General features: G+C 42.3%; 1 protein-coding gene across 2 annotated transcripts in view; it reads right to left on the bottom strand.

The window, feature by feature from the left end:
• Positions 1-26,299, bottom strand: part of gsna (gelsolin a) — a 78,305-nt gene that overhangs the window by 26,286 nt on the left and 25,720 nt on the right. For both annotated transcript variants that reach the window (XM_043720304.1, XM_043720305.1), the window contains exons 2-10: positions 20,994-21,195; positions 16,209-16,363; positions 14,620-14,781; positions 11,601-11,750; positions 9,755-9,844; positions 7,075-7,210; positions 5,424-5,512; positions 4,469-4,684; positions 2,417-2,550 (exon numbers count right to left, since the gene is read on the bottom strand). In XM_043720304.1, coding sequence (XP_043576239.1) covers positions 2,417-2,550; positions 4,469-4,684; positions 5,424-5,512; positions 7,075-7,210; positions 9,755-9,844; positions 11,601-11,750; positions 14,620-14,781; positions 16,209-16,363; positions 20,994-21,186 — 1,325 coding nt within the window. In that variant the 5' untranslated portion in view covers positions 21,187-21,195. The remainder of the gene's footprint in view (positions 1-2,416; positions 2,551-4,468; positions 4,685-5,423; positions 5,513-7,074; positions 7,211-9,754; positions 9,845-11,600; positions 11,751-14,619; positions 14,782-16,208; positions 16,364-20,993; positions 21,196-26,299) is intronic.

The following is a 26,299-nucleotide window of genomic DNA, read 5'->3' as shown; positions in this document are numbered from 1 at the left end:
TTTTATGGAGACAGATTGTGCAACAGTTTGAGAAAGAAAGCTATGAGTCATGACAAGCAGTCCAGCCTTCTTCGCTCCTAATCAAGATTTACAAAACTTATCCAAAAATGTGCAGGTTAGGTGAATTGGCCATGCTAAATTGCCCATGGTGTTCAGGGGTATGTAGGTTAGGTGCATTAGTCAGGATAAATACAGGATGATAGGGTGGGGAAATGGGTCTGGGTGGGTTACTCTTAGAGGGTCGGTGTGGACCTTTGAGCAGAAGGACCTGTTTCCACACTACAGGGATTCTATGATTCCCTTTACCCCTCCAAGTCATGAGCAGAATTGACCCAACTGGTCTCCTCAGCCAAGATTGGATAGGCTTTCTTTTTGAAGACAGTTTTGCTGCCCCCACCAAAAGATCATCTTCAGGGATGTGAAAGAAAGCCACAAAAACACAGAGCTCTAACCTTAGCTAAAAGTCTGCCAACGTTACTCACAGCCAATCCCAGTCAGTTCTACCCGAGTGTAACCCTTTCTACAATTGGATAATGAAGTACACCATCTGGGCAGGAACATGGGTATGTTCCCTTTGTGCAGCACAGGTTCAACATGTAGCAGACCCTCATTCTCCATGTGAGATAAGGCAGAAAACCTGGCACACCTAGGAGTGAAAATACTGTATAGCTGCATTTAAACTATCCTGATTTGTATTCTTTTTTTTGTAAATGTCAGCTCCTCAGGATTTTAAAGTACTCTGTCTCAAGAATCATCAATAGGTTCAGGGTTTGGGTCAATGAGCAATTGGGTGGGAAAGAAATCAATTTTAAAAATTCAGAGCAGTGGAACAGCAGTGTCTATGGTACTGAGGCTCACTATATTCAAAACAGCTCAAGTTAATCTCCCGGCCTCCCACTCCCTCCAGTTCTGCTCTGTACAGAAGGCATTATTCCTGCAAAGTTACAGTTTCAGGAACCTCAGGCAAATTGACAGGTTTACAAATAAGTCCAAGCACACTGACAGCAGGCTAATCCAGGAGCGAGCAGATATTATCACCAGCCACATCATGGAAATACTATCACCTCCAGGCTACCCTCAGATATGTACTCAGCCCTTTGAGTCAGAATTTAAGAATGCAATCCAAACACCTTCGTGGCATTACCTTCCTCACATGGGCTGCTGTAGTTCAAGTGGCAACTGCTGAGCCACCTCTTCAAAAGGTAGCTGAAGACAGGCAATAAAATGCAGCCTTAGTGACACCACAACATCTGTACAGAATGTGCTTGAAAAAAAAAGTTCACTCCGGTTAAAGGTACTATACTTGTATTGAGATACCCAAAAGATTAAGACAAAAAAAAGTGGCTTAATTTGGGATCCTAATAGTGGCTCTACTGAGTTGGAGTGCCATAATTCATCATGAATATCATCTCTAAATAAAACGCCAGATTATCAGGATTAAGCTATAATTCTGTCCTTCCCCACCTAGTTGGCTGGAGATGACAAACAGTTCCTGTCTTAAGATGTCCACAAGCATTTATCCAAAGCTCATAGAAAGGAGCAAAATCAGAAAAGGCTGATTTATCTTCAGTACCAAGTCATTCCTTCATTTTGGAAAAGGAAATCTGCCATCTTTTATTGGTTGGACTTAGACTATTTTCCTACAGCTATGTGATTAACACTTAAGTGCTCTCAAGGCAATCAGGGATAAGCAATAATGCTGGCACACAGATGCCCACATCCCATTAACAAAATCTCAGATGATGCTTTTTACTCTCCCCACCCCAAACTCGAAATTGTAATCAGTTGGAGGTTAGACACGTACTGGAAGAGGTCCACAACTGGATAAAGTTGTGGTTCTAGTTTAAGGCTCAAAGGTGATTGGCTTTGTGAAGCCCAAAGAGAAGGGGCTTGGAAAAGTGGCTAACAGTAGAGATATCTGAACAAGTGTTCTCCATTTTATTAGAGAGACCAAATCAGGAGTAGCATAGATACAGAGACTTGCTTATAATATTTCATTGAACAAAAAGTCTTATTTCAAGGTAGACTCCAATTTCTTTCTTCACATGGAGTATAAAACATCTTTTCACATTCTCCGGGAACAGTGATATTCACAGGCACCGAATCCTTTTTGAAATAGTTGTATTGGCAAATGCAGCAAGATCTCCAAAAGCAAGTGAAAGGGATGGTCAGTCACCTGCTACTTGAGGATAATGGTGCTGGTGGGAAGGAGACAGAATTAGCAGAACCATCCATTCCTCTTTTCAGAGTAACACCAGGAAAACTGGAAGCCCGGCTGAATTCAGAGGGCACCCCAGTCGATCACCTCTTCCTCTGTGTGCCAGCATTGCTCAGAGGTAAGGGAAAGGGACTACAGAAAGCTTTCACAAAAAAACCTACAAATAAAACATTCAATAAAAGTCTTCCAACAGCTTACCAGTAATAGATGATGTTGCCCTGTCTTCCCGAGGATGTGTAAGGATACAGGAGAATGTAGCAGTCCCCTCCATAGAATTGGCCATGAGTACTGGGATCAACAAGCACTTTGTCATTGTCTTCAATGCGCCAGATCTGAAATGGTTCAATGTGATCACTTAGTGTTGTGAAAAGGTAGTATTTCATCCCCATTTCCCTTCCTAAAGGCAAGTAGTTAAGTAGACCAGGGAAGACCTTCTTCCAGTACACTGTCTACAGCAGCACAAATACTCTCTGTCCAGCACAGACAGAGGGCACAGGATAGCAGAACATCACAGTTGTTCCCCTCCTCTGGCCGAGAAACAAGAGGCACATTGTCCATGTTAAGTGAGCCATTGCATTGATCAGAGTCAGACAGGTCAGCATTGTGCAAGTATCAGTCTGAAAGTACTCCAGTCACACTGGGTGTGAATGAAACTGGATTCCAACATACGTAGAGTGTGGTGCTGGAAAAAAACAGGTCAGGCAGCATTTGAACTGATGTTTTGGGAAAGAGCCCTTCATCAGGAATGAGGTGAAGGGCTCTTGCCCGAAATGTCGATTCTCCTGCTCCTTGGACGCTGCCTGACCTGCTGTGCTTTTCCAGCACACTCTCAACTCTAACATTTGCAGTCCTCATTTTCTAGTGGATTCCAACATGGGAAATATATTCCAAAGCAGCTACTGCAGGAAACGGAGATAATAACTTGTCATTTTCCTTTTGTCTAAAGTCGTAGCCAAGACAAAGAAGAAAATACAGCCATATTCCCCCCCCCCCCTTTCAACATGTTGCCACCAACCAACCTCTCCTTGTTCTCATGGCGTACAAATTACAAAATGGTATTTCAATCTATGATTCCTATTAAAAATGGCATAACCTCTTCCCCAGGCCATCAAAAATATCAGGTTTACTGGATTGAAATTGATGTGTATAGTGTCTCATGCACATTGTAAAAACAAAAAATCCAGTTAATTTGCATTTACACCTTGATCTTTTATTATCTGGAATATAGGAAATGGAGGAAGAATGGGGTCCTATGTACATCACCATGAACTGTTTAGGTTCTAAAGTCTCTCCAAATCTAATTTGTAATCCTCAATGGAAAAACTGCAGGTGCAATAAGGATATTTGGAGAAAATGGTGGTTCTCGGACTAGCGCTGGAAGGTGATTGGCTTTGTTGTACAAGGACAAAATAGGAAGAGCTTGGAAAAGTGGCTGAAACCAGAGGGATCTGAACAAGTGATCTCTGATCTTAAAATGACAACTTAGCTGAGAGACTCTTTTGCAAATCATTGAAAGCCAGAGTATGTCAAGACAGGGGGAAGCAAGGAAGTAGACTGCGACTACATGGAAGGAAGATCACCCACAAATAGTTTCAGCTGCAGAGAAGGTTTGACTGCACTTGGTATTGCCCAGCCACAGACAATGAGGAACTTCTAAACCAATTGCAATGCAGACATGGTCAGCCCCTTCAAAGGCCACTTTTCCCATGCCTTCTCCTGTTTGCCCTTGTCCAACAGGCAAACAACCTACTAGCCCACGACCCACAACTTTCTCCAGATATCCTTTTACTGCACTTACAAATGGAATTTTTTGGGGAAACCATAGTGGGAACTGAAGACAAGGATCAGAAAGAGAATGAATTTATTTCATTGCATTTACAGATGTAGGAGTGGGGCATTGGGTGCAAATCTGGTTGGCCAATGACAGAACAGCAAATTAGCAAGTGGGATGCTAAAGTTTGATGGTTCCCTTTGACAGCTGACACCAAACGTCATTGGACGCTGCACTACATCACATAATGCTATGTAAGTGAAAGTTGGCTGTTGGACAGGTTTGGGAGTGGTACAAACAACATCTCTTTACACAACTGGATCCTCATGAAGAACTGGTTTCCTTTGGGGAAATCCAACGGCTTCCACAAATCTACTTTTGCTTCATAACTTCCATTCTCAGGTGTGACAAGTTAGTGACAAGTTAGTGACAAGTTAGTGACAAGTTAGTGACAAGTTAGTGACAAGTTAGTGACATACCGTTTTCTCTCCAGAGCCATCATCTACCATTCCATGTTGAGCAGCCATGGCAGGAGATTCGTGCAAAGTCGCAGCATCAAAAGGCACTTTTTCAATTTTGGCAATCTGCCCAGAAACGTAGCAGGTTCCCATTCCCTCGGTCTGATACAGGTCAACCCAGTCCTTGAAGAACTGCTTGAACAGCGGGGTCTCACCAGTCTCTGGCAGAATCTGAATCTAAAGCACAGGACATGGGCAGCATTACCAACAACACGCTTGTGCTCAAAAAATTTTTCACTGGAGTCAAATGTAAACTCTGTTCTCCTCAGGAGTATAAACCGTTAAAGCAAGGTATACAGGTAGTTCTTTAGGATAACCCTGGATGTAAAATGAAAACAGATTAAACATACCACTCAGGTAAATTCTAAAAAATAGTTTCTCCTTCAACCCTCTCTCCATATATCTATTTTCAGTGTTAGTTTTTTTGCACAAGATAACTTCTAAAAAGGTGAATGTTGGAGGCTGCGTTAAGCCCGACCGGATTTGTCACTGGTTTGGAAAGAGAAAACAAATCTGAGTGCAGGCTGACATCTGCAGGTCTCCTCAGACTTAGACATTTTTAAAGTCAACCTGTTCAGGGGTTATTATACACTTCTGGAGTAGGTGGGGTTGAACCTGGACCTCCCAGCCCAGAGGCAGGGACACTACAAGGGTCCTTCCTTAAGACTTTGTAACAATACTGAACATGACTAGTATCCAATTGCTATCATGCAATTAATTACACCTCATTAAGACTGTCCTTTTCAAAAAGGGGAATAATAGTTGATCCCCAAACACTGAGCCAAACAGACTTTTAGACCCAGTGCTAGGAAACAAATTGTGGCAACATCCATCCACCTAAAATAGAAAGGTCTGTAGTTTGACAAAATGAGGAAGGCTGTTCCCATGTCTGCTGGCAGCAATCAGCAGATCTTACCTGGGTATGTTTGGGATATCCCATTTTCGTAATAAACTCTTCAGCAGCTTTCAGAGCAGCTTTCCGTTCTTCCGGATTAGCATTCTTACCTTAGAAATAGAAAAGGGTTTAAATTTTCTTTTAAAATAATTTGCAATAATTTCACATTAAAAACAAACATCAAACACTTGGAGGCAGAAAGACTCAAACATCTGATTAACATGATCATGTTGACAGTGGGTGCGCGGCTGGATCAATTTAGAATCCGGGATATAAATCCAGAGAAATTAACGTATAACTCATGCGGCAGTTCTGCATTTGAATTTTTAAACTCTGGAGCTGCTAATAAAAAGTTCACATCATTAAAGCATCCCATAATGGGCTGCTGTAAAATCCAGGTAGTTCATGCAACACTTTAGTGAAGTAAACCGAACACTAACCTATAAAAGCAACTCTAGACCAAACCACTCAGTCTTATCAAGTGGGTACTGACTACTGCAGGTCAAGGTGGCAGCTTGTAACTGCCTTCACAGGGCAGAGGGTTACACAATAGATTAGCAGACAGATTGATACTGCACCATTAAAAGCCAAAGCCAAAGCCAACCAAAAACCTCTTGCATTCAACTACTGGTCCCTCCTTCCATTATCTCGTTGCAAAACAGCACCAACTCCTTTCAAAATGTTTCCAGGACAGGTATTTACCGGACATCTGAAGGATTGAGGTAGCCTCTGAAAAACCACCTCCTGCTCATTCTGCAACACCATGGATAACGCAAATGGTCTCCAATTTTCATGCCATTTCAAAAAGCTACAAATAAAACTTGAAGCCAAAATAATGCAGGAATGGAAGATTTGATAGGAGTTTTCAAAATCCAAGTGGGCTCGATGAAGTAGAACAGAGTAAGTGCGACAAAACGGTTCCTGCTCATAAAATAAGTGAACAGGAGGATGTAGATTTAACATGCAAAGTGAGGAGAGAGATAAAAGTTTCACACAAGTAATCAGGAATGGGATAGACCACCTAGAAATGTGGAGGAGGCTGCTTCACTTCAGCCATTGGTTATTTAGATAAGAACTGTGCAAGGATATGAAGCAAAACCAAGAGACTGACACAAGATAATAAAGCTCATTGAATGAGCTGGTGAAGACACCAGGAATTGCCCCTCCCATGATTCAGGGCTAGAAAAGTTCTGCTGGACACAACACTGAAGCAAGAATTCTTGCTTCAATATTAGTGAGCAACTTGAAAATTTTCATTTCCCGCACATCCTGAGTCTTTCCCCACACAAACCTCCATGAAATGACTGGCTCCACAGGGAGTGTGCCCACACCCAGGGAGTATTCCACAGATTCACTAATGTGACCCTTCTGAGGCAGCACCTAAATTCATCAACAATTTCCAAACCTAGAACTAACATTCTGATCTCCACTCTCTCAGTCTGATGAGCTGAATCAACAGATACTCACTGACTGTACTGGGATGTGATCCAGGAACACAGCTTAAAATTGTTTCGTTTCCCACTTGATCATCCAAAATGAAACCAGCAAGTCCGAAGATAAAAGGGAAAGGTGAGTTTCATCTAAAATTGGTTTCAATTTTTGGCAATTTGAAAGAAGCGCCTCAAAAATTGCTATTAATGGCTCATCAACTGGCTAACCCAACCTCACTTACCTTTCCACACGAAGATCTGCCCATTGGAACCATTGTCTAAGATAAAGCTGTCTTCAGAGTCCAACATGCTCTGCTTGAATGGGTTCTCCGAAGCCACCAAGTTTATTTGAACTTCACCAGCAGCAGCATTCGAAACCTAGGGAATAAAGTTGGGGAAAGTGCACATTTAGTCAGAAAGCCATCCATGTATTGCAGCCCATTAAAAACCACCTGTGAGACATGCCTCACTCAATTCTCCTTAGCCAAGTTAAAAATAAAACCAAAAATTACTCATTCTCAATAAGCCTGGGGTTCCCCTGCTTCTGGCTTTGGAGGTGATGTTTTATTAGAATAACTTATCTTTGGTTTTAAGTGAAGCAGCAGCCTGTTTAAGATGACACAGCCACCTCTACTATGGAAATGTGTTGCTGAAAAAGCGCAGGTCAGGCAGCATCCAGGGAACAGGAGAATCGACGTTTCGAGCATTAGCCCTTCTTCAGGAATGAGGAAAGTTGATACAGCAGGCTAAGATAAAAGATAGGGAGGAGGGACTTGGGGGAGGGGCGTCGGAAATGTGACAGCCACCTCTACTACCCAGATGGGAACACTTATCCATACAAGGGCAGGAAATTTCTGAGCTGCACAAGGGGACAGAGTTCAAGGTTCCAGTTCCCAAAGACAAAACATGTTGCACAAAGCAGCCAGTAGTCCTAGAGGCTTATCAGTGGGAAATGACCTAAAGCAGTGGCCTGGCATTAAAGTGCCAGAGTTGGAGGAGTGGAGGGGTGACACTAAGTTCCTAATCTGGTCACGAGACAGGACAGAGCACATGCTATAACTGGTTGCTTCCTTATATGTCCCTGTAGCTGCTGCTGGGTAATACCCAAATGCTCACACTGCAAATTAAACAGGTAAAGCTCTTAGCCACGTGCTTGAAATGACATGAGTCAACATCGCCTTAGCCGTTAGCTGCTGCTGGGTAATACTCAAAAGGCATGGAAGTAGCCAAATGCTCACACTGCAAATTAAACAGGTAAAGCTCTTAGCCACGTGCTTGAAATGACATGAGTCAACATCGCCTTAGCCGTACAGCAAGCTGAGCAGATGTAGCACAGCAGTTCAACTACAAGACCAGGTTCAGCAGCGAGTGACCTACCAGCAAGATGTGGGCTTTTGCCTCCAGCAGGGTATTTGCACCCAATGGGGCAACACTCATGTTAGCTCCTGGGACAGGAGAGAGATATGGGTAAGCTGGCACTAAGATTCAGACATGTTTATTACAGCTCCCTGATCACATACACACTATTCACTACAGTGTCTGGGCCAATACTCTCATTCCATTACAAACGATAGCATATTTCCATCACAGGTGGAAAAAAAGTGGCCCCAGCTAAGATGCAGCGAGCATCAATATCATGAGCAAGTCTTTGGAGAGGGGCATATCGGAAAGTAACAGTAAAATGAAGTACAATAATGATGGCTCTTCAAAACCAAAACGGCCCATTTAAGTGCACAGCAGACATACTGCAGACCCAATGGTTTCCCCTAGGACATGCCAATTCTTTTGGCCAAAATTACCACGTGCAACAAAATTTATCCAAATAAAAAAAATCCTAAAACATTTAGTGAGTTTGAAGTAATCCTTCAGATATTTAAAAAGGCCCTGTTCAAGAGTGCTATTTGCTCAAAACACACCCAGATGTGCTGTTGCAGCTACGTTGGTAACTCCCAGCCCTTCACGGGAAGAGTCAGATCACCCTCTAGTTTGCATTTTTTAACCTGAAACACAGCCCATAGTATTAAGCCCTCATTGAGGCACACAGTGGTGTACTGAGGAATCAGGAGCTCTCTGGGGCACATGATTGAAATCAGGATCAACATATTCCAGCTGGAGCCAAATCAGCAAGAAACCCTCCTCCCAGTCTGATGTGCCTGGCTGAAAACTCCAACTTCTATAAATCAAAAACTGAAAATTAGAAAGTCTAGGTGAAAATGAAACAAAATGACAATATTTAACCTTTTTTAAAAAAAAGAAAAAAAAAGTTCCACAAATGAAGCCAGGTGTATGCTACAAAGAGCCAAACTGTTGCATTAACAGAATCTTGATACAACAACTGAATGGATGTACCTTCAAGGCCAACTGGGTGATAAGTACTGACCCAGCTTGAGAGGCCCACATCCCTCAAAATGACGACAGCAAAGCCACGAACTCTAGGGCAAAAAATTGCAAAGATCTACAACTCTTGACTGAAGAGATTTCTGTCTCAAACAATTGATTCTTGTTTTAGGCTCACCAACTGAGGGAAGCACCTTCAGTGTCACATCTGGTCTAGCCCCTTCAGACCTTTGCTCCCAGAAGGTTGTCCCTCACTCTCCTGAGAAGAGCAGCCCCATTTACACAACTGCCACACAATGACCCACTTGACCCAGGACTAAATCTGGTGACTTTTCTGTACTTCCTCCATGCAGTGCATCCTCCTGTAAATATGGAGCACTGTGCACCAGGTGTGGAGTCACTGAGAAAGCCCTATGCAATTGTGTCAAGCGTTTCTTACACTCCTACGTCTTGGAAATTGGAAAGAACAAGATGTCATTTCTTTTTCCTTCTGAAGAGGAAAAGTGAATCAGCCAGGCTGGATTTAAGTCTACATGCTGGACTCCATTTTGAATAAACATGATTTGGAATGGTTATAATTTGTACCTTGTACAATTTAGCCAGTTTCCTGTTGGATGCATCAATTTTAATATCATCACAAATTCCTTCTGGCAGGTCTGGCTTTGGTCCAAGAACCTAAAAATGAAGCAATTAAGTCAGTAACCAGACACAAAACCCATAAAATAGGTACAACAGAACAGAGAGCAGTACAACACAGGAAGAGGCCATTCAGCCCACCATGTCCATGCTGACCATGATGCCAATCTAAACTAACCCCACATCTGCCTGCACATGGTCTGTATCCCTCTATTCCCTGCCTGTTCATGGGACATTTAGGCAGGCACATACACTTGACTGTTCCTATCTACTGCTACCCACCTTCCCTAGCAGTGCAATCTTACCTATCTCTCACCTATGCCTCTTAGTATTTGGTATTTCTAGCCAGGGAAAGAGTCCCTGACTATCCAACCCTAACACCACCTCAACGTTATACATTATCAGATCATCCCTCTGCCTCTGACGTTCAAGTGAAAACAATCTAACCTCCCCTTATAGCTAATGCACTCCAATCCAGGCAACTTCCTGTTAAAACTCTTGTGCACTCTCTCCAAAGCCTCCACATCCTTCCTATATAGTGTGGCAACCAGATTTGAATACGTGCCAAAGTTGCAGCTATATAAAACTTCAGTTAGGCCACATGACTTGCCAACTGCACATTTAATGCCCTGACCGATGAAGGCAAGCATGCCATACACCACTTCAATTCACTTGTGTTGCCATTTTCAGAGACCTCTGGACTTGCATCCCAAGATCCCTCCGTACAATGTTTCTAAAGCCGAAAAAGAACTGCAGATGCTGCAAATGAGAAACAAAATCACCAATTTGCTGGAAAAGCTCAGCAGGTCTGGCAGCATTTGGGTAGAGAAAACAGTTAGCATTTCAGTTCCAGTGACTTTTTAGAACCGACTGTACCTGGGAAAGGGTTGGAATATACACTGAACATGTTTGGGGAATAACTATGTAGAGATAGATGTGAGGGGAAAATAAAGGAGTTGGACAGACTAAGAAATGAGTATAAGGACCACCTGGGTGGAAGAACAGCTGCTAATGTTTCTAAGGGTCCTTCCATTGACTGCATCGGCCAACAGATGCTGCAAAAAGTCAATAATACACTGTTTCTCATTACCTCAAACACTTCAATTATCAGAGCAAACAGTGCCCAAGGTCTCATACAGCAAAATTTCTCCCTAAAACTCTCAATTTTACAAAAGGGATTTTATTGGTTCACCAATGTCAAGGAATAACTAAAATGGAATTTGTAAACAGACTTATTGTTCTCAGCCAAGAATAAATGACTTTTGACAGGTCCCAACAAGGCAACTTCAAAAAGGAGGTGGAGCAGGTCAGTCAACCTTGCCAACCTGCTGTGCCATTCAACATGATCGATGCCGATCATCCAACAGAGAATCCTCCATTTCCCACTTTCTCTCCATGCTCTCGTCCCTTTAGCACTGTATCAAATTCCTTCTCGAAAACCAAAATATTCGATGTTACGGCCTTGGCAGAGAAATCCACAGGCTCACCAGTCTCTAGGTGAGGAAGTTTCTCCTCATCTTAGCCAAAAGTGAGTTCATGCATTAAATTGGGACTCCCGGTTCTTTACTCCCTAGTCATCAGAAACATCCTTCCTGTATTTACTGCAACTAGCCCTGTCAGAATTTCAGCTGTTTGAGATTCCCCTTACAACTTCAGCAAGTATCAATCCTACTTTTTTTTAAAAAAAAGTCCAGTCATTCAATCATTCTTCACACATCAATCCTGTCATTGCAGCATTTTTAATTCACTTTCTTTAATGGAAAATGTGTGGCATCACCAACCTCCCCAGCCTCACCTCAATCAACCTATCAGGCTCCATTCCTTCCTCCAACACATGCAGCTTGGCACGGCCACTTCTCTCGTTGTCACGGATACCCTTAGCAATGTATGTGCCCTTTAACCTTTCAAATCTATTGCACTTTGAGCCACACCACTGAAAGATTTCCTGAAAAAAAAGACAAGACATGCGATATAGTGTAGAATCACAAACTGATGCAATTTCATAAACTGATGAACATAATTGCTTCATTACATCCTCTGTTCGAGGCTGGGTAAACTGACCTCCCTTTGGAGAGATTAACACCGAGTCAGGTTAGAGCCTGATCTCCTCCTTTGCACTTTGCTTGCTGCCATTTATGTTTAATTGCTAGCAAGCAGATTGCCAAGCCCTTGGTTTCTTTAGGTACAGAAAGAAATGGTATTCCTAACAGCATGTCAGGGAAGATGAAAGCTTAAAAGTTTGCCCTAAACTGGATCTCTCCCATCATGACCTGAGTTGTATTTTGAGCAGCCTCAAATGAATGTTGCTGTTGGTGCACTTGGTACATTATTCCAAACAAACAGAGGTTTCCTCCTAACTTAGATTCTAATAATCACTTCACAGCTCTTCACTCACTGCACTTGGAACCCAACGTGGAGGCTGTGGTTCCATGAGGCTTACAAACAGCTTTCACTGGGAACCTGTTCACAGTGGATTCACAAAGAATGAAAGGTTAACTTCTTGTGGTGAAGATCAGCTAGGATTTCAGATTTACTCCATGACCTCCACTGCCAGGAGGAGTTAGACACAGCCACAATACAAATCATGGACAAAAAACACAAGTCAAAACAAATGGCACTTTGGCCAAGATGTGGGAAGGTTACCGGCATGCAGGCTGATGTCGATATTGTGCTGAAAGGAGGGCTAATGAGTAAGGTTTAATGCAAACTCTAACAGTCTGATAACACACTGGCTTCAATAGGGATAAGCCATCTTGGGAACTTGGGAGTGCAGTCCTGTCAACTCGTCATCCTTGTAAGAATTGTTTAAATAGTTAGTTTTATTGAATGGTAGCAATCAAGACAATGCCTCTTCCTGTGAGGACTCATTTGAGATTGTTGTTTTACCCACAAAGCAAAATAGATGCAATGGAGACATGTTAGCACCAGCTTTGGTTAGCTAGGAGATTAAAACAAAGTGTGTTAGGTAACAGATCAGCCATGACCTTATAGAATGGTGAAGGGCATCAAGTGGCTAAATAGCCTCCTCCTGGTCCTAGCTCGGAGTAGCCCGTGGGCTGTCATCCTTCCCACCCAAACAAATACAAGGCAGTGAATTATACAAGCAATGTACTAGGTCCAAATCAATCAATTTCTTGGTGGTGCATCAGGTTTAAAACAAAAACTCCTAGTGCTTTTCATTTACTCCTTTTCCTGACAGAAGGAAGAAAAACTAATTTTTGATTGTTTACCACTGAGAAAATTGATCAATCTCAAAAGCAGTGGTGGAATGATCTCACCTCCAAGCACAAACCAAATGGACTTCAAAAAAAGGTTTGGCAGATCCTACCTTGTTAGTTGTATTTGTTTACTTCAGAGAATTATACTAATCTCGCAACCAAACTCATCCCCATGTCTAAAGTATAGCACAAGAAGAAATACAACCCAGGAGACTGGTAACAGCATTGGAAAATGGACTGGGCAATGAAACAAAGCAATTTAAGAGAACAGAACAGAACAGCAAATGGCGTTGTCAAACATACAACTTGGCCCAAGAGTCAATACAGGGGAGAAAAAAATAGAAGTGGAAAAAAATATGAATTTATGAGTTTGGGACTTTTTTTTCATTGGAGCATAAGAGGTTGACTAATGACCTTACAGAGGCTTAAAATCATGAGGGGTATAGACAGGTGTAAGTTCGCTAGGTTGGGGTTTTTAAGACTGGGGACACTGAGGAGAAATGATTTAAAAGAGACACGAGGGACAGTTTTCTTTACAAACATATGGAATGAACTTCCAAAAAGTGTTGGATGCAGGTACAGTTACAACTTTAAGTGACATTTGAATAATGTACATGAAAAAGAAATGAAGGATTATGGGCCAGGAGCAGGCAGGTGGGACGAGTTTAGTTTGAGATTATGGTCGGCATAAACTGGTTGGTTGGAAGGGTCTGTTCCATACTGTATGACTGACTCTTGAGAGTTGTTCAATGATATGGAAAGGTGACCTAATTAGGGACCTTTGATATGGTTCACTGGTGAAACATCTAAATTCCTTCTAAACAAACATTTAGTCACAGCAACCACCCATCACAAAAAGGATATTTAACAAGAAATCAAAACACTTCTAATATTATATGAAGATGGGCACTAATAATTATTTCCCCTTTGCTCAAAAAGGTTGTTAATATGAAAGTTTCTTCTGTGACCAACTAGAGGAATGGGACTAGAACCTGTTGAACTTTCTTGCTGCTCCACTAGCATTACCCAACAAGGCAAGGATTCAATTCGATTCACTTGGGCAAAAAGGAAAGTTGGCTTGCAGCTTCAACTCAAATATGGAGTTATAGATAATCATAACTTCTTGATTAATTGCATGGGAGATCCAGCATATTCCAAAACCAGGATGTAAACCTCTTAAAACCACAACTCAAAGCAATAAAGTTAAAGAACTCCCAACTGAGCTGTTCAGACGTTTTAAAAAAAAATCCAGGAATGGGGAGGAATGCAGTCAGGATTAAAGCTGGCATAATAGAGAAATCAGTACATTTCTCATGTCTCAGTTAGTCATGTCCACAGGCGAAAGCAGTACCATGGCAGCTTGTACACTAGTTTATTGTCTTATCCAAATACCTCCCTGCACAGCATTTGATGTGCATCCAAAACAAAAATGAGCAGATTCTTTTAAGCCAACAACCGATCATACTACTTCAATGGCTGCCAGTCACATTTCACTAAGTGGTCTGTTAGCTTAATAACTAAACATCCAATGTCTGGCTCAGTAACCACTCTATTCTGGTGGTCTACAAAACTTTTTAAGAATGGTGCATGACTCACTGTGCCCAGGTCAATGATGAAGCAGTCTCCTTTGTTGAAGCTGTCCCAGGACAGAGGGACCTCCAATGCTCGCACCGTTCTGCGGCCATTCAGATGGAGCAGACGTTGTACTGTTACATCATTGGGCACCACATGGGAGAAACCTGATGCCACCCCTCCAGCCTGCAGTGGAAATAGTTATAGAACAAACAGGTCATCAGGTTACACAGAAGTAACATTGAAAGCATTTGAAGTTATTTTAACATAAATGACTAAAATTATTCAAAAGCACGGTGGACTTGGTTCTTGGATGAAGGATTCCAGTCAGTGGGTGGTCAACTTGCGGATCTCCAACTACAGAACTAAACTGGCCCAGTGGGGTGCACTTGAATCAGAGCCCTACAGCATGGGGCAGAGGCTGTTGGGAGTGTGGGGTCTAAAGGAGAGAAAAAGGCCTATTTCTGGCAATCAGCTTAGTTTCTGTCAAACACCTAATTAATTATTTTATGCCCATTTCCAGCAACCAGCCTTTATGCCTCAAAATTGCCTTAAGAAAAGCATTGAGGGTTTTTGCCTGTACCACCTTTAAATGGCAGGAGTGCCAGACTCCCACTATCCACTGAATGAGAACAAATTTTTTTCTTCCCCATCCCTTCAAGTCTCCTTACTTCACATCTACACTCCTGCTCCTTGATCCCTCCACTAACAGGAAGCTCCATCCTGTCTAGACTATAACCTTTGCCCAGTAATCTCTCTGGGCGGGTGAGAAGGTGGAGAGAGAGTGGAGTCTCAGTGAAAAAAAAAATGTTCTTCCATCCCTGGGATCAAATGGCATGATGCTGGGACTATGGTTGGTTCCTTAGGATGGTGGCATTAGAATGATAGTTTATTGTGGCCAAGGAGCAAAGCCACAAGCTGTTGCTCAAGTTCTGACACAATCAATTCCTGTTCCCATTTATTTTCCCCCCAACACTTCAACTGCCATTTTAACATTTGCCCTGCATTTAAATAAAAAAAGGATGAATCTATTGTGTCTCATCCCTTTTAGCTGTCGGCTCAGATGAACACTTGAAATTTGTCTTCCTGATCTCTCGACATCAACATCACCCCCATCCTGCAAACAAGGGACTATTATTATTCTGGTCCCAGACAGTTCAACACAGAATAGGTCTCAAATCAAAAATCCAATTGCTCAGATGTGGAACAAAGAGGCCTGTACAGCACCAATGAATAACTTCAATGTCAAGCAGCTTCTCCCCAGCTGGGAAAGCTCACCCAACACTGATGTGCTTTAGCACTTGGCACTCACAGTCGTGCTTAGTATTAGGTATTTATATCGATTCCACTGGTGCTCTCTGGCTTCTTTATTCCTTTGGGCATTTTAAAAAAAAAGACTTTCTACTGCCAAAAAGGTAGACAGCATAGAAAACATTTTATAAACTATTCAGGACAAGTAATCAACAATCAGTGATTTTAGAAACATGTCTTTTGCTAAGACCTTGCATTGGTTCAAGGAATCATGTACCACAGCCAACAAGGAAAAACACAGGACTCGTTCACTGCAAACTGTTGAATCAAGCTCTTGTCTCAGATTACAGCCTTTTATTTACCTTGTATTTGATGCCAGACTTGAAGTTGCCCAGAAAAACATTGGACTCATGGCCCTGCATCTCTCTATACTGATGAGGTGTGCCTTGAAGATAATCATCTAACTGCACAGTGAAGATGGCAGCAGCTCCCTTTTCATCTTGGGAACATGAATCACCTGCGCATGAAGAGAAGCACAACTGTCAGGACTGAGAACACACCAGCTTAAAAAAAAGTGACTTTCCCTCGTACCAAGGATAACTGGGGCAATGTTACTATTTTCCCAAATAAATACACACATTCTCACATCTGGGGTTGGGGCGGGGGGGGAGAAAAGAGAGAAAACAAAGTAAACCACGTCTTCAGGACTTATTGTTCAAATATTAGAGATTTTAACTCTTAAACATGAATAGCTAACACAACAGAAAAGAATGAACAAATTGTTGTCAATGATCCACTTAAAACATTGTACTTCTTAAAAAAAAAATTGTCATTACAGGCAGTGAGAGATTTGGGACGTGCTGCCTGAAAAACTGGTAGAAGTAGATTGTAAAGTAATTGCATATACTCCTGGAAAGCAAACAGTTTGAACAAAAAGAGAGCAGAGAGTCAAACTAGCCTGACTGTACTTCCAGAGAATCTGCAGATTGGGGGAGGAGGGTGCTGGGGGGGGGGGCAGAAAATGGCCTCTTTTGGTACCATATAATCCTATATTACTAAACACTTCAGCATTGCAAATAGTTTGCTAGTGTTGATGATGTCAAAAACTGGAGATTGGTAATGTATTCCACACTTGCCTAAGAATTGAACACAACCACAAATAAAAGCTGAATGTAGCTAGTGTTATGACATGGGGTAAACCCTCCTGCTTAATTTAAAAGCAACAATACAAGATTTATCCCAGGCAGTAATCTGTGAAACTCCGAGAGGCCAAGAGCTATGTAAAGTTAAAATTAACAACTTTATTTCTTAAATTAACAGAATAATTAACTAACAACTATTTATACTGCCTTACTCTAACCTGTTACCTTCCCATCTATAATACTAGTCCGATAAACTCCAGATTACGATTTACAAAATAAAACTTCTCACAACCAGGCAGCTTTCATTTTCTCTATATTCCTGTCTTCTTTCCTTCTTCTTAGGGATTTCCTTTTCCCAGGTTACTGATCGATCAAAGGTACCTTTTAAGCGAGCTATTTTTCAGGCAGTCTTTTTAAATGCTGGGGCTTGGCAGTTCTCCTCTCAATTATTCAATTTTACCCAGTCTTCTATCCTCAAAGCATTGGATTGTGTCATTGGCTTCTAAGATTGTCAATATACTCAATTCAAATGGGATTGGAGCTTGGTATTTTGCAAGGTATATAATTTAAACTGATTGCCTAACTTGAATCTGTTTCGTCATTTCTAAGAAACCAGCTAATAGTTGAAAATGTGTTGCTGGAAAAGCGCAGCAGGTCAGGCAGCATCCAGGGAACAGGAGAATCGACGTTTCGGGCATAAGCCCTTCTTCAGGAATGAGGAACGTTTGTCCAGCAGGCTAAGATAAAAGGTAGGGAGGAGGGACTTGGGAGAGGGGTGTCAGAAATGTGATAGGTGGAAAGAGGTCAAGGTGAGGGTGATAGGTCAGACTGGGGTGGGGGCGGAGAGGTCAGGAAGAAGATTGCAGGTTAGGAAGGCGGTGCTGAGTGGCCCAGAGGTGCTCTCTGAATCGCTCCGCAAGTAGGCGGCCTGTCTCCCCAATATAGAGGAGGCCACACCGGCTGCAGCGGATGCAGTAGATGATGTGGGTGGAGGTGCAGGTGAATCTGTGGCGGATATGGAAGTTTCCTTTGGGGCCTTGGAGAGGAGTGAGGGGGGAGGTGTGGGCGCAAGTGTTGCACCTCCTGCGGTTGCAAGGGAAGGTGCCGGGAGTGGTGGTTGGGTCGGTGGGGGGTGTGGATCTGACAAGGGAGTCGCGGAGGGAGTGGTCTCTACGGGAAGCTGATAGGGGAGGGGTGGGAAATATATCCTTGGTGCTGGGGTCTGTTTGGAGGTGGCGGAAGTGACGGCGGATGATGCGCTGTACATGGAGATTGGTGGGGTGGTAGGTGAGGACCAGTGGGGTTCTGTCCTGGTGGCGGTTGGAGGGGCGGGGCTCAAGGGCGGAGGAGCGGGAAGTGGAGGAGGTGCGGTGGGGGGCATCGTCGATCACGTCGGGGGGGGAAATTGCGGTCCTTGAAGAAGGAGGCCGTCTGTGTTGTGCGTATTTTGAACTGGTCCTCCTGGGAGCAGATGCGGCGGAGACGAAGTAATTGGGAGAATGGGATGGCGTTTTTACAGGGGGCAGGGTGGGAGGAGGTGTAGTCCAGGTAGCTGTGGGAGTCGGTCGGTTTGTAGTAGATGTCCGTGTTGATTCGGTCGCCTGAGATAGAAATAGAAAGGTCGAGGAAGGGGAGGGAGGAATCCGAGACTGTCCAGGTGAATTTGAGGTCAGGGTGGAAGGTGTTGGTGAAGTGGATGAACTGTTCAACCTCCTCGTGGGAGCACGAGGCGGCGCCGATACAGTCATCGATGTAGCGGAGGAAAAGGTGGGGGGTGGGGCCTAGAGTTGTTTGACCAAATGTTACATTATATTTCTTTTCAGAACACTTAGCTCTGTCAGGTAGTTCTGTTGCTTTTAACTCAAGGTATAGTACACCCACATCTTCATAACACTAGGAAAATTGCATAGCCTATAAGAAGGCAAGATAGATACATTACTACCAAATAGGGAGGCAAGAATAAAAAAAGATAGGAATGTTAAGAATGCATCAAGTTAAGATCTTAGGAATGAAAATAGCATGGTTAAAGCAAATTAAAATACACATGCGTTTAAAAGAGGTGGAGATGGAATAGGCCAGAGGCATTGGCTTAAAATCAGATTTCTCACCACAGAATTGTTGCAGATCCCAAATTACACAATAAAAAGCAGCTGCTGGAGTGAGGTATAGATGGAGAGGGACAGATATTCTTAAGGAGGATCACCTGACTTAAAAAGAGTTCTCTCCACACTCTCCACTGCTACCATCAGGCCTGTGGAGTTTCTCTAGCAATGTGTTGTAGAAGCTTCATTTAGTGGATCACACTGTATTCTACATTTTGCAATGTCAGACCAATGTTTTTACATGCAATTGTTGCACCCATCACCAGAACATTAGACATGAAAATCCCTATGAATCAGCAGGAACTCATTTGCAAATTACATCTTTTTAAGGTAACAATTTTACATCCACATCAAAAGAACACTGTTCCCACTTCAAGTAATCCCCAGAGATACATATACACTGTAGGTGGGTGAGAAACAGTAATTGACATTTAAAAAAAAAGTAATGATGCTATGGAGGTGCCAGTGTTGGACTGGGGTGGACAAGGTCACAAGATACGCAATGCCAGGTTTAGTCCAACAGATTTATTTGAAATCACGAGCTTTCAGAGTGCTCTGTCAGGTGAAGTGATGAGCTTCGTCAGGTGAAGGGGTAGCGATCCCAAAGCTTGTGACTTTAATTAAACCTGTTGGACTGTAATGGAGTGCCCTGTGACTTCTGACCTTTAAGAATAGAGGACAGGGAGGGGGAATACAATGATGAACAAAGCCAGAAATAAATTGAAGGGCTGTCATTCAAGGCATTCTGCTGAGTGTGAGCTGCAAAAGGGAAACACTAGGTTTCATACACCCAGCCCTCAGGACTCAAGAGCCCAAGACACTAAACCCTGATGTACTTGATTGTTCAGGTCTCAATTCAAGTACAGCTCCAATTTGCCTCAAACTACCTGGGAAATGATAATTGAGGAGGGTTTGATTGTCCAAAGTGTGTAGGAGCATGGGGAAACACAGCAACAGAGGAAAGTTGCCAGCAGTCAGGCAACAGGACAGTTTGGCATTGATATCTATGGCTTTACACCCATCGATGCAACAATCTAGGAATCCCATTTAAAAAGCACCAAAACCCAGGCAGAAAAGCTTAAAGATTCCATTAGGAATACACTGAGGATTTGATGATATGTGGAAGGTGGTGCGGGACTCCTGCACTTTCAAAGGCCCGTTCGAGAGAAATCAGGGTAAAAATGTTCAGCACAAGTGCATAATCAGCACAAACTTTACACACAAAGATCAAGTAACAGGAGAACATCAAATCTTGTCTCATTGTACAGATGAAAAAGGCTGAATGTTAACACCAAATCAGCATTTGGGGAAAAAGGGAACTATTTCAGGTGGGACCTTGCTACAAGATTCTGAAGAGGAAGATGGGCTGAGACCAAAAAAGTTGACTGGTCTTCTGAACATTTCAGAATATTGTTCTTATTCAATAGGCAATGCCCTTTAGAGGGCAAATGTCAGGAAGTTACATTTTGCTCTCAAACAGAACACACCACAAATTTGGCCCCTTCTGTGGTCTCCGGGGAGTCTGGAACCATGCAACATCCATCGAGTGAAGCAAGCTTCTGAAATCTGTACGCACAGGAAACTATTAACATGTTGATATTTAATGCATTACACAAGTAAAAAAGAGGATTTGAATTTCATGCAACACGTGAACCTGGTGGTGAGGACATAGTCCATTTCAGTTGCTAGTAACTTTGCCCACAAAGTGTCAGAATTTATAAAACTCTGCCACTGACTGAATTGGCTAGTCTTAACGTACATCCCACAGAGTTATCTGTCATGAAGAATTCAACACAGACTTTCCAGTCGCTGCATTCGGCACCACCGAATGACATTGCTGAAACTTGAAGTGTTGACTGTAATAAATAAAGCAACAGAACATGCACACAAAAAAATTACTCACCCAGCCAGAAATGCAGATCATACTGCAAGGCCCCAGATCGCTGTTTAATGGTGCGCATTACAAGATAGGCATCTCCAGTGAAGAAGTCTCCATACAGGTTTTTGGGCACAGCCACTAGATCCAAATTCTCCACTCTCCAGATCTGCAGGCCAGGCTCTTTGCCAGCCTTTTCAAACTCAGGATGGTAAACCATTGTGGGACGCTAAAAAACAAAATAGAATGGCTTCAGCCAACATTAAAACAGATCCATCCCCCCCCCAAAAAAAGGATTGCCTTTTAAAAAACCAACAGTTTAAGTAAAACAAAATCAGAATACTGTGCTCAAATTTCTTATTCCAGGCTCCCTCTTAATATCAGGGCAGACTCTGGTCAAGAAAAGACTCAATACCAGGTAATTTTTAAAAGATACCAGTTCTCAAAGTGGGCGCCGCTTTGTCACATGCTGTGTCTAACCATTCTTGAAAAGGCAGTGTGAGAAACCTTTGCCTTGAACCAATGTAATCTCATGAATGATGACAGACAAAAGAGGCACATGGAGATATCTGCAAAACACATTTCACAACCGAGTTTCGTTTTCTCTAAGACCAGATTAACTCAATATAAAACAACAATGTTCAGCACTACTGGTCCGAGAAAAAATGTTTTATTTTAAAAAGAGAGATCTGGACAAAAATCCATGCTGTCATTTGTTCCCAGCATCTGAACATGTGAAAAATGTAGTTATCACGGACTAAAATTTGAGACCTTTAAGCAGACAAGGGGAGCACTAAGGAGGTTAAAATACAATGTCTTTAAATGTTTGTGCCAGGATGCTCAGGGGGTGAGTCTGCCCTGCTGTACCAGAGTTTCAGACTAGCACACAGATGCTCGGGCCAAAGTCTTGGTAAAACATTCCAGCCACCCCTGTATATGACAAGTCTCTGGCTCAAGTGATGCCTTTTCCACTGCTCTCCAACTGCAAGGGTTGAAGACTGAAGCATGGACTGAAATAGTGCACACTTCCATACAAAGACAAGTTAACTTTCTAGATACGTCCCTTTGTAATAGCACGGTTCAACATATAGACTCAAGGGAAAGGTGGCAAATTAAGCCTTTGTCCACCCAACCACTCATCTGTTTTCAAAATATTGTACTCTACTAGCTTCCATTAAATGGCTATACATATTTTGATTACGCAATGATTAACAACATATTGCTGCAAAGTCAGAACTCTTTGATTTTTCTTTGGTAATAATTTTTGATTTGGAGCGGTGACCCGCAAGCTGAAGGCAACTTTTGGATTGTGGGCAGTAAGTGGTTTAAAATAAAAGGAACAAATGAGCTGGTGACTGATGAGCCTGGCCTGAAGGTTAACTGCAAATTAGTTCATTAGACATGTTCTACACAGACACTTGGACTCCAGCATGACTGTTAACTCTGTTTTCTCTCCACAAACGCAGCCAAATTTGCAGAGTTTCGCCAGCAAATTATTTTTTTGCTTTGGATCGCCCGCATCCAGTTTTTTCAAAAAATGTTGAATGATAGCTAGGACCTTGTGGTCAGATGGTCAGTCTGACAGGGAGAGGCCAGAGTTGGAACTGGGTTTTGCACTGATTTTTTTGAGGAAGTTGGCTGTTGACACTACAGCAAGAAGATTTAAAAGCTCCCTGTCTAACCTCCCATTATTCACTAATAGAAATGGGGAATAGCAACTAAGTCATGAACAGCATGAACTGCAAAGGTGGCCCTGATCAAAGTCTTCTAAAGCAAACCAACCAAGAAACAATCTATGTCAGAAAACCACTCCAGTAAGCTGGACCGTAGTTTATTTTTAAAACTTATTCATTAAGATGGCATGGTGGCTCAGTGGTTAGCACTACTGCCTCATCAGGGACAGGGACCTGGGTTCCATTCCAGCGTCAGGCAACTGCCTGTGTGCAGTCTGCACATTCTCCCCATGTCTGTGTGGGTTTCCTCCCACAATCCAAAGATGTGCAGGTCAGGTGAATTGGTCATGCTAAATTGCCTATCGTGTTAGGTGCCTTAGACAGTGGTAAATATAGAGTAGGGGAAATGAGTCAGGGTGGGTTACTCTTTGGATGGTAGGTGTGGACTTGGGCTGAAGGGCAGGTGTGGACTTGGGCCAAAGGGCCTGTTTCCATACTGTATGGAAACAAAATCTAATTAACTGTTTGTCTTGAGAGACTAGTATTTATTACGTTTAAAATCAAAGATGAAATTCCTTTATCTTTGCTGAAGTTACTATATTGCGAGTACATTGTCAAGTACTTTAAGCTACAACCCAGTGGTAAAGATTTGATATTTGTAAAGTTTGATTACTCAAAAAGTTCAGTCAAAAACCATTGGAATCAACTGATGGTTTTAAAGGTTTTAAATTTCACCATGTTCCAAATAAAGGGAAAAAGACAGATTTGGTTCAGTGTCTGTCTGGCTCCCTGTCATTACATTTAAACTGACTTCAGTATTATGGGTTGGAGGAGAAGTATGTCCAAGCACTACAGATGAAAAAACAACTATCCAATGCCATATTCCATTGTTTTTACATTTATTTTAGTGCCAAATAATTAGTGGAGTACTTCCTTTTAAATTAAAACGTCCACAGGATCTATGCCAGGGCTACCATTTATTGGAAATCCCAAGTTGCCCAGAGGATTGTTAAAAACCTACCACATTGCAGTGGGTACAGAGCAGATTAGAATGTTAGATTCTCTTCACTAAATAAAAGGAGCTTAAGTGACAACCAGTGATTATTCCAGATTTTTCATCCAAATTTCACTATCTGCCATGACAACAATCAAACCCACATTCCCAGAGTACTACCGTGAGGTTCTGGATTGTGAGGCCTGTGATATTTTCACTTTGCCACCACCTCCCTTTCACAGCCATACGACAGTCTCAAAGCACTTTACAGCCAATGGAACACAAAGGGTAGCTCCTGTCACAGTACAGGAAATCTGGCAACCAATTCATACACAGGAAGCTTCCACAAACAGAAATATGATACAGCTGGTAATTTATTTGTGGTTATTTGGTCCATATCTAAACCTCAACAGAATAACCTCTTCAAAAAAAAAGCAGCACTGTGGGATCTTTTACAGGAAGAAAGCTGGGAGATGGGGGTTGCTGTTTAATAATGCAATACTTGACTGATTTTTAACAACTTAAAATTGCTATATAAAACCTGTAATATTGGTTCTGAAGGAGGTTAATGTTGCATTAAACCATTCAACTGATGTTAGTCAGTCAATAGAGCAACATGGTGGCAAGTGAATAGCCCTATTCCTTCACAGCAGCAGAGACATGCGTTCCATTCCTGCCTTGGGTTACTGTGTGCAAACTCCACACATTCTTCACATGTCTGCTCTGGTTTCCTCCCACAGTCCAAATATATGTAAGGTGAATTGACCATGGTAATTGCAGGGATAGAATAGGGGCTGGTTTGAGAGGGATGCTTGGAGGGTCAGTGTAGACTTGATGGGTTGAACAACCTCTTTCTGCAGTCAGGATTTTACAAATTTAGTCTAGAGGGTGCAGACAAGGAGCTCTGCTCTAGTTTTGAAGATGCATCTGCACCAGCTCAACACAATACCCAGTAGTTACTCCTGAACAGTGTAGCTTACTTATTGCTACTATGCAATAACATGTCTTTGTTACCCAAGAACAGTGTCTCAATTGTGACTGCTCAAATGGTGATGTGTCTTCTACATTAACCTCATAGACCCAAGATGAAACAATGGCAAAAACACCCTCTCAACTCCGTATGCTGCATTAAGTAAGAGGTGGCAAATATTTCAAGGTACCAGGAATGGTCACCTGGGAAAATACCACACAGTCCTTGGAGTGAAGCTTGAACCCATTGCCAAGTGTTTCAGAGCGGAGAGGATAAGTGATTGAAACTGTAGCTCGCACATCAATACAAGGGGTTTCCATCCTCCAACTGGCAGAGAACCTGAGATATTTATTTATACAGCAAGGAGAAAGTCGAATATTTTTGAAAACGTTGGGCTCTTCAATACAACAGTGAAGGTGCAATTGAACACTATTCAGACAAAAATGAAAAATTCCAGACAAGGTCAAGCAGTACAAATAGTGACATGAAGCCCAATTCTCTCACTGTGTGCATGGAGAGCAATCCCAAATGAAGCTCTATTCACTACATTTGGAATTAAATTCTGTTTCTTTTTAACAAAAAGATAGATTGTTGGGTTTAAAAGCAGCTAAAGCTGATCACAATCCTATTTTAAGCAGCTTCTGATCCTCTGGCATTGCTAAATCATTCCAGCTAAAGCTGACCAAAGGCTTGGACAGGAGCTGCCTGCCTCCTGTCAGCTCTGGACAAAAAAGAGGGAAATATCAATGGTCATGATGCTAAAACGAGTACTAATGCTTTGTCACCAGAATGCCTGCCCAATCATCTCCAAATCTACACAGCTAGCTTAACATTCTTGTTAGCCAAACCAACCGAGGGTCCGAGTCCAAGTCAGCATTTGTTTGACCTCCAGAGGGAAAGCAGAATTCCAGACTGGGTTGGCAGACCCTCTCTTTTTAGATAGAGGTTCACTGGAAGGAAGTCTACATTTAGGCTGCAAGGAGGAACATTACAGGGCCCATTTCACTAGAAATTAGCCGAACAGTGACAGCTAAATAGTTGCAAACCAAACTGATATTTCATCTCAAGTTATATGTTTAGGACAAATACAAATCTGTCTTGTCTGGTTTCCTTACCAGTGTGAATGTTTTTTGCCTTCTGAAACTGATGTTAATAAACCAATGTAAACATAAAATGTTCCAAACTCAAGCACCTGGATGACACATCTTAGCCGACTTCAAAAAGAGGAAAATGTTCTTGTCTTGGTTGGGGGTGGGGAAGAAACTAATTCATTTTACTCCCCCTTTTGAACGGGGTTTTAAAAATGGATAAATATTTAAATGGATAAGGGTAAAGAGATTGTTAATTTGTGCATCAGAATCAAGTGACTTTTTGCAGTCACCCAAGGCATCACTTCTACAACAATCTCAATACATCAAATACAAATTGACCAGTTCCACGCAAGGATAAGGTGGTCAATTTGGGCAAGACTTTGCAATTGAAAGAAATCTAGTCACTTGTGTATTGTTGATCAAGAACTGAATTTAGACAAAATAAAGGGTTTTGGCTGGGCTTCAATATGGGAAATCCCTGGGTGATAATATATTACAAGAAAGTGAGGACTGCAGATGCTGGAGATCAGAGCTGAAAATGTGTTGCTGGAAAAGTGCAGCAGGTCAGGCAGCATCAAAGGAGCAGGAGAATCAATGTTTCGGGC

Source organism: Chiloscyllium plagiosum, chromosome 30 (genome assembly GCF_004010195.1).
Source record: "Chiloscyllium plagiosum isolate BGI_BamShark_2017 chromosome 30, ASM401019v2, whole genome shotgun sequence".
Taxonomy (NCBI): Eukaryota; Metazoa; Chordata; class Chondrichthyes; order Orectolobiformes; family Hemiscylliidae; genus Chiloscyllium; species Chiloscyllium plagiosum.
The sequence above is the reverse complement of the archived record's forward strand: the minus strand, read 5'-3'. Positions and strand labels throughout refer to the sequence as shown.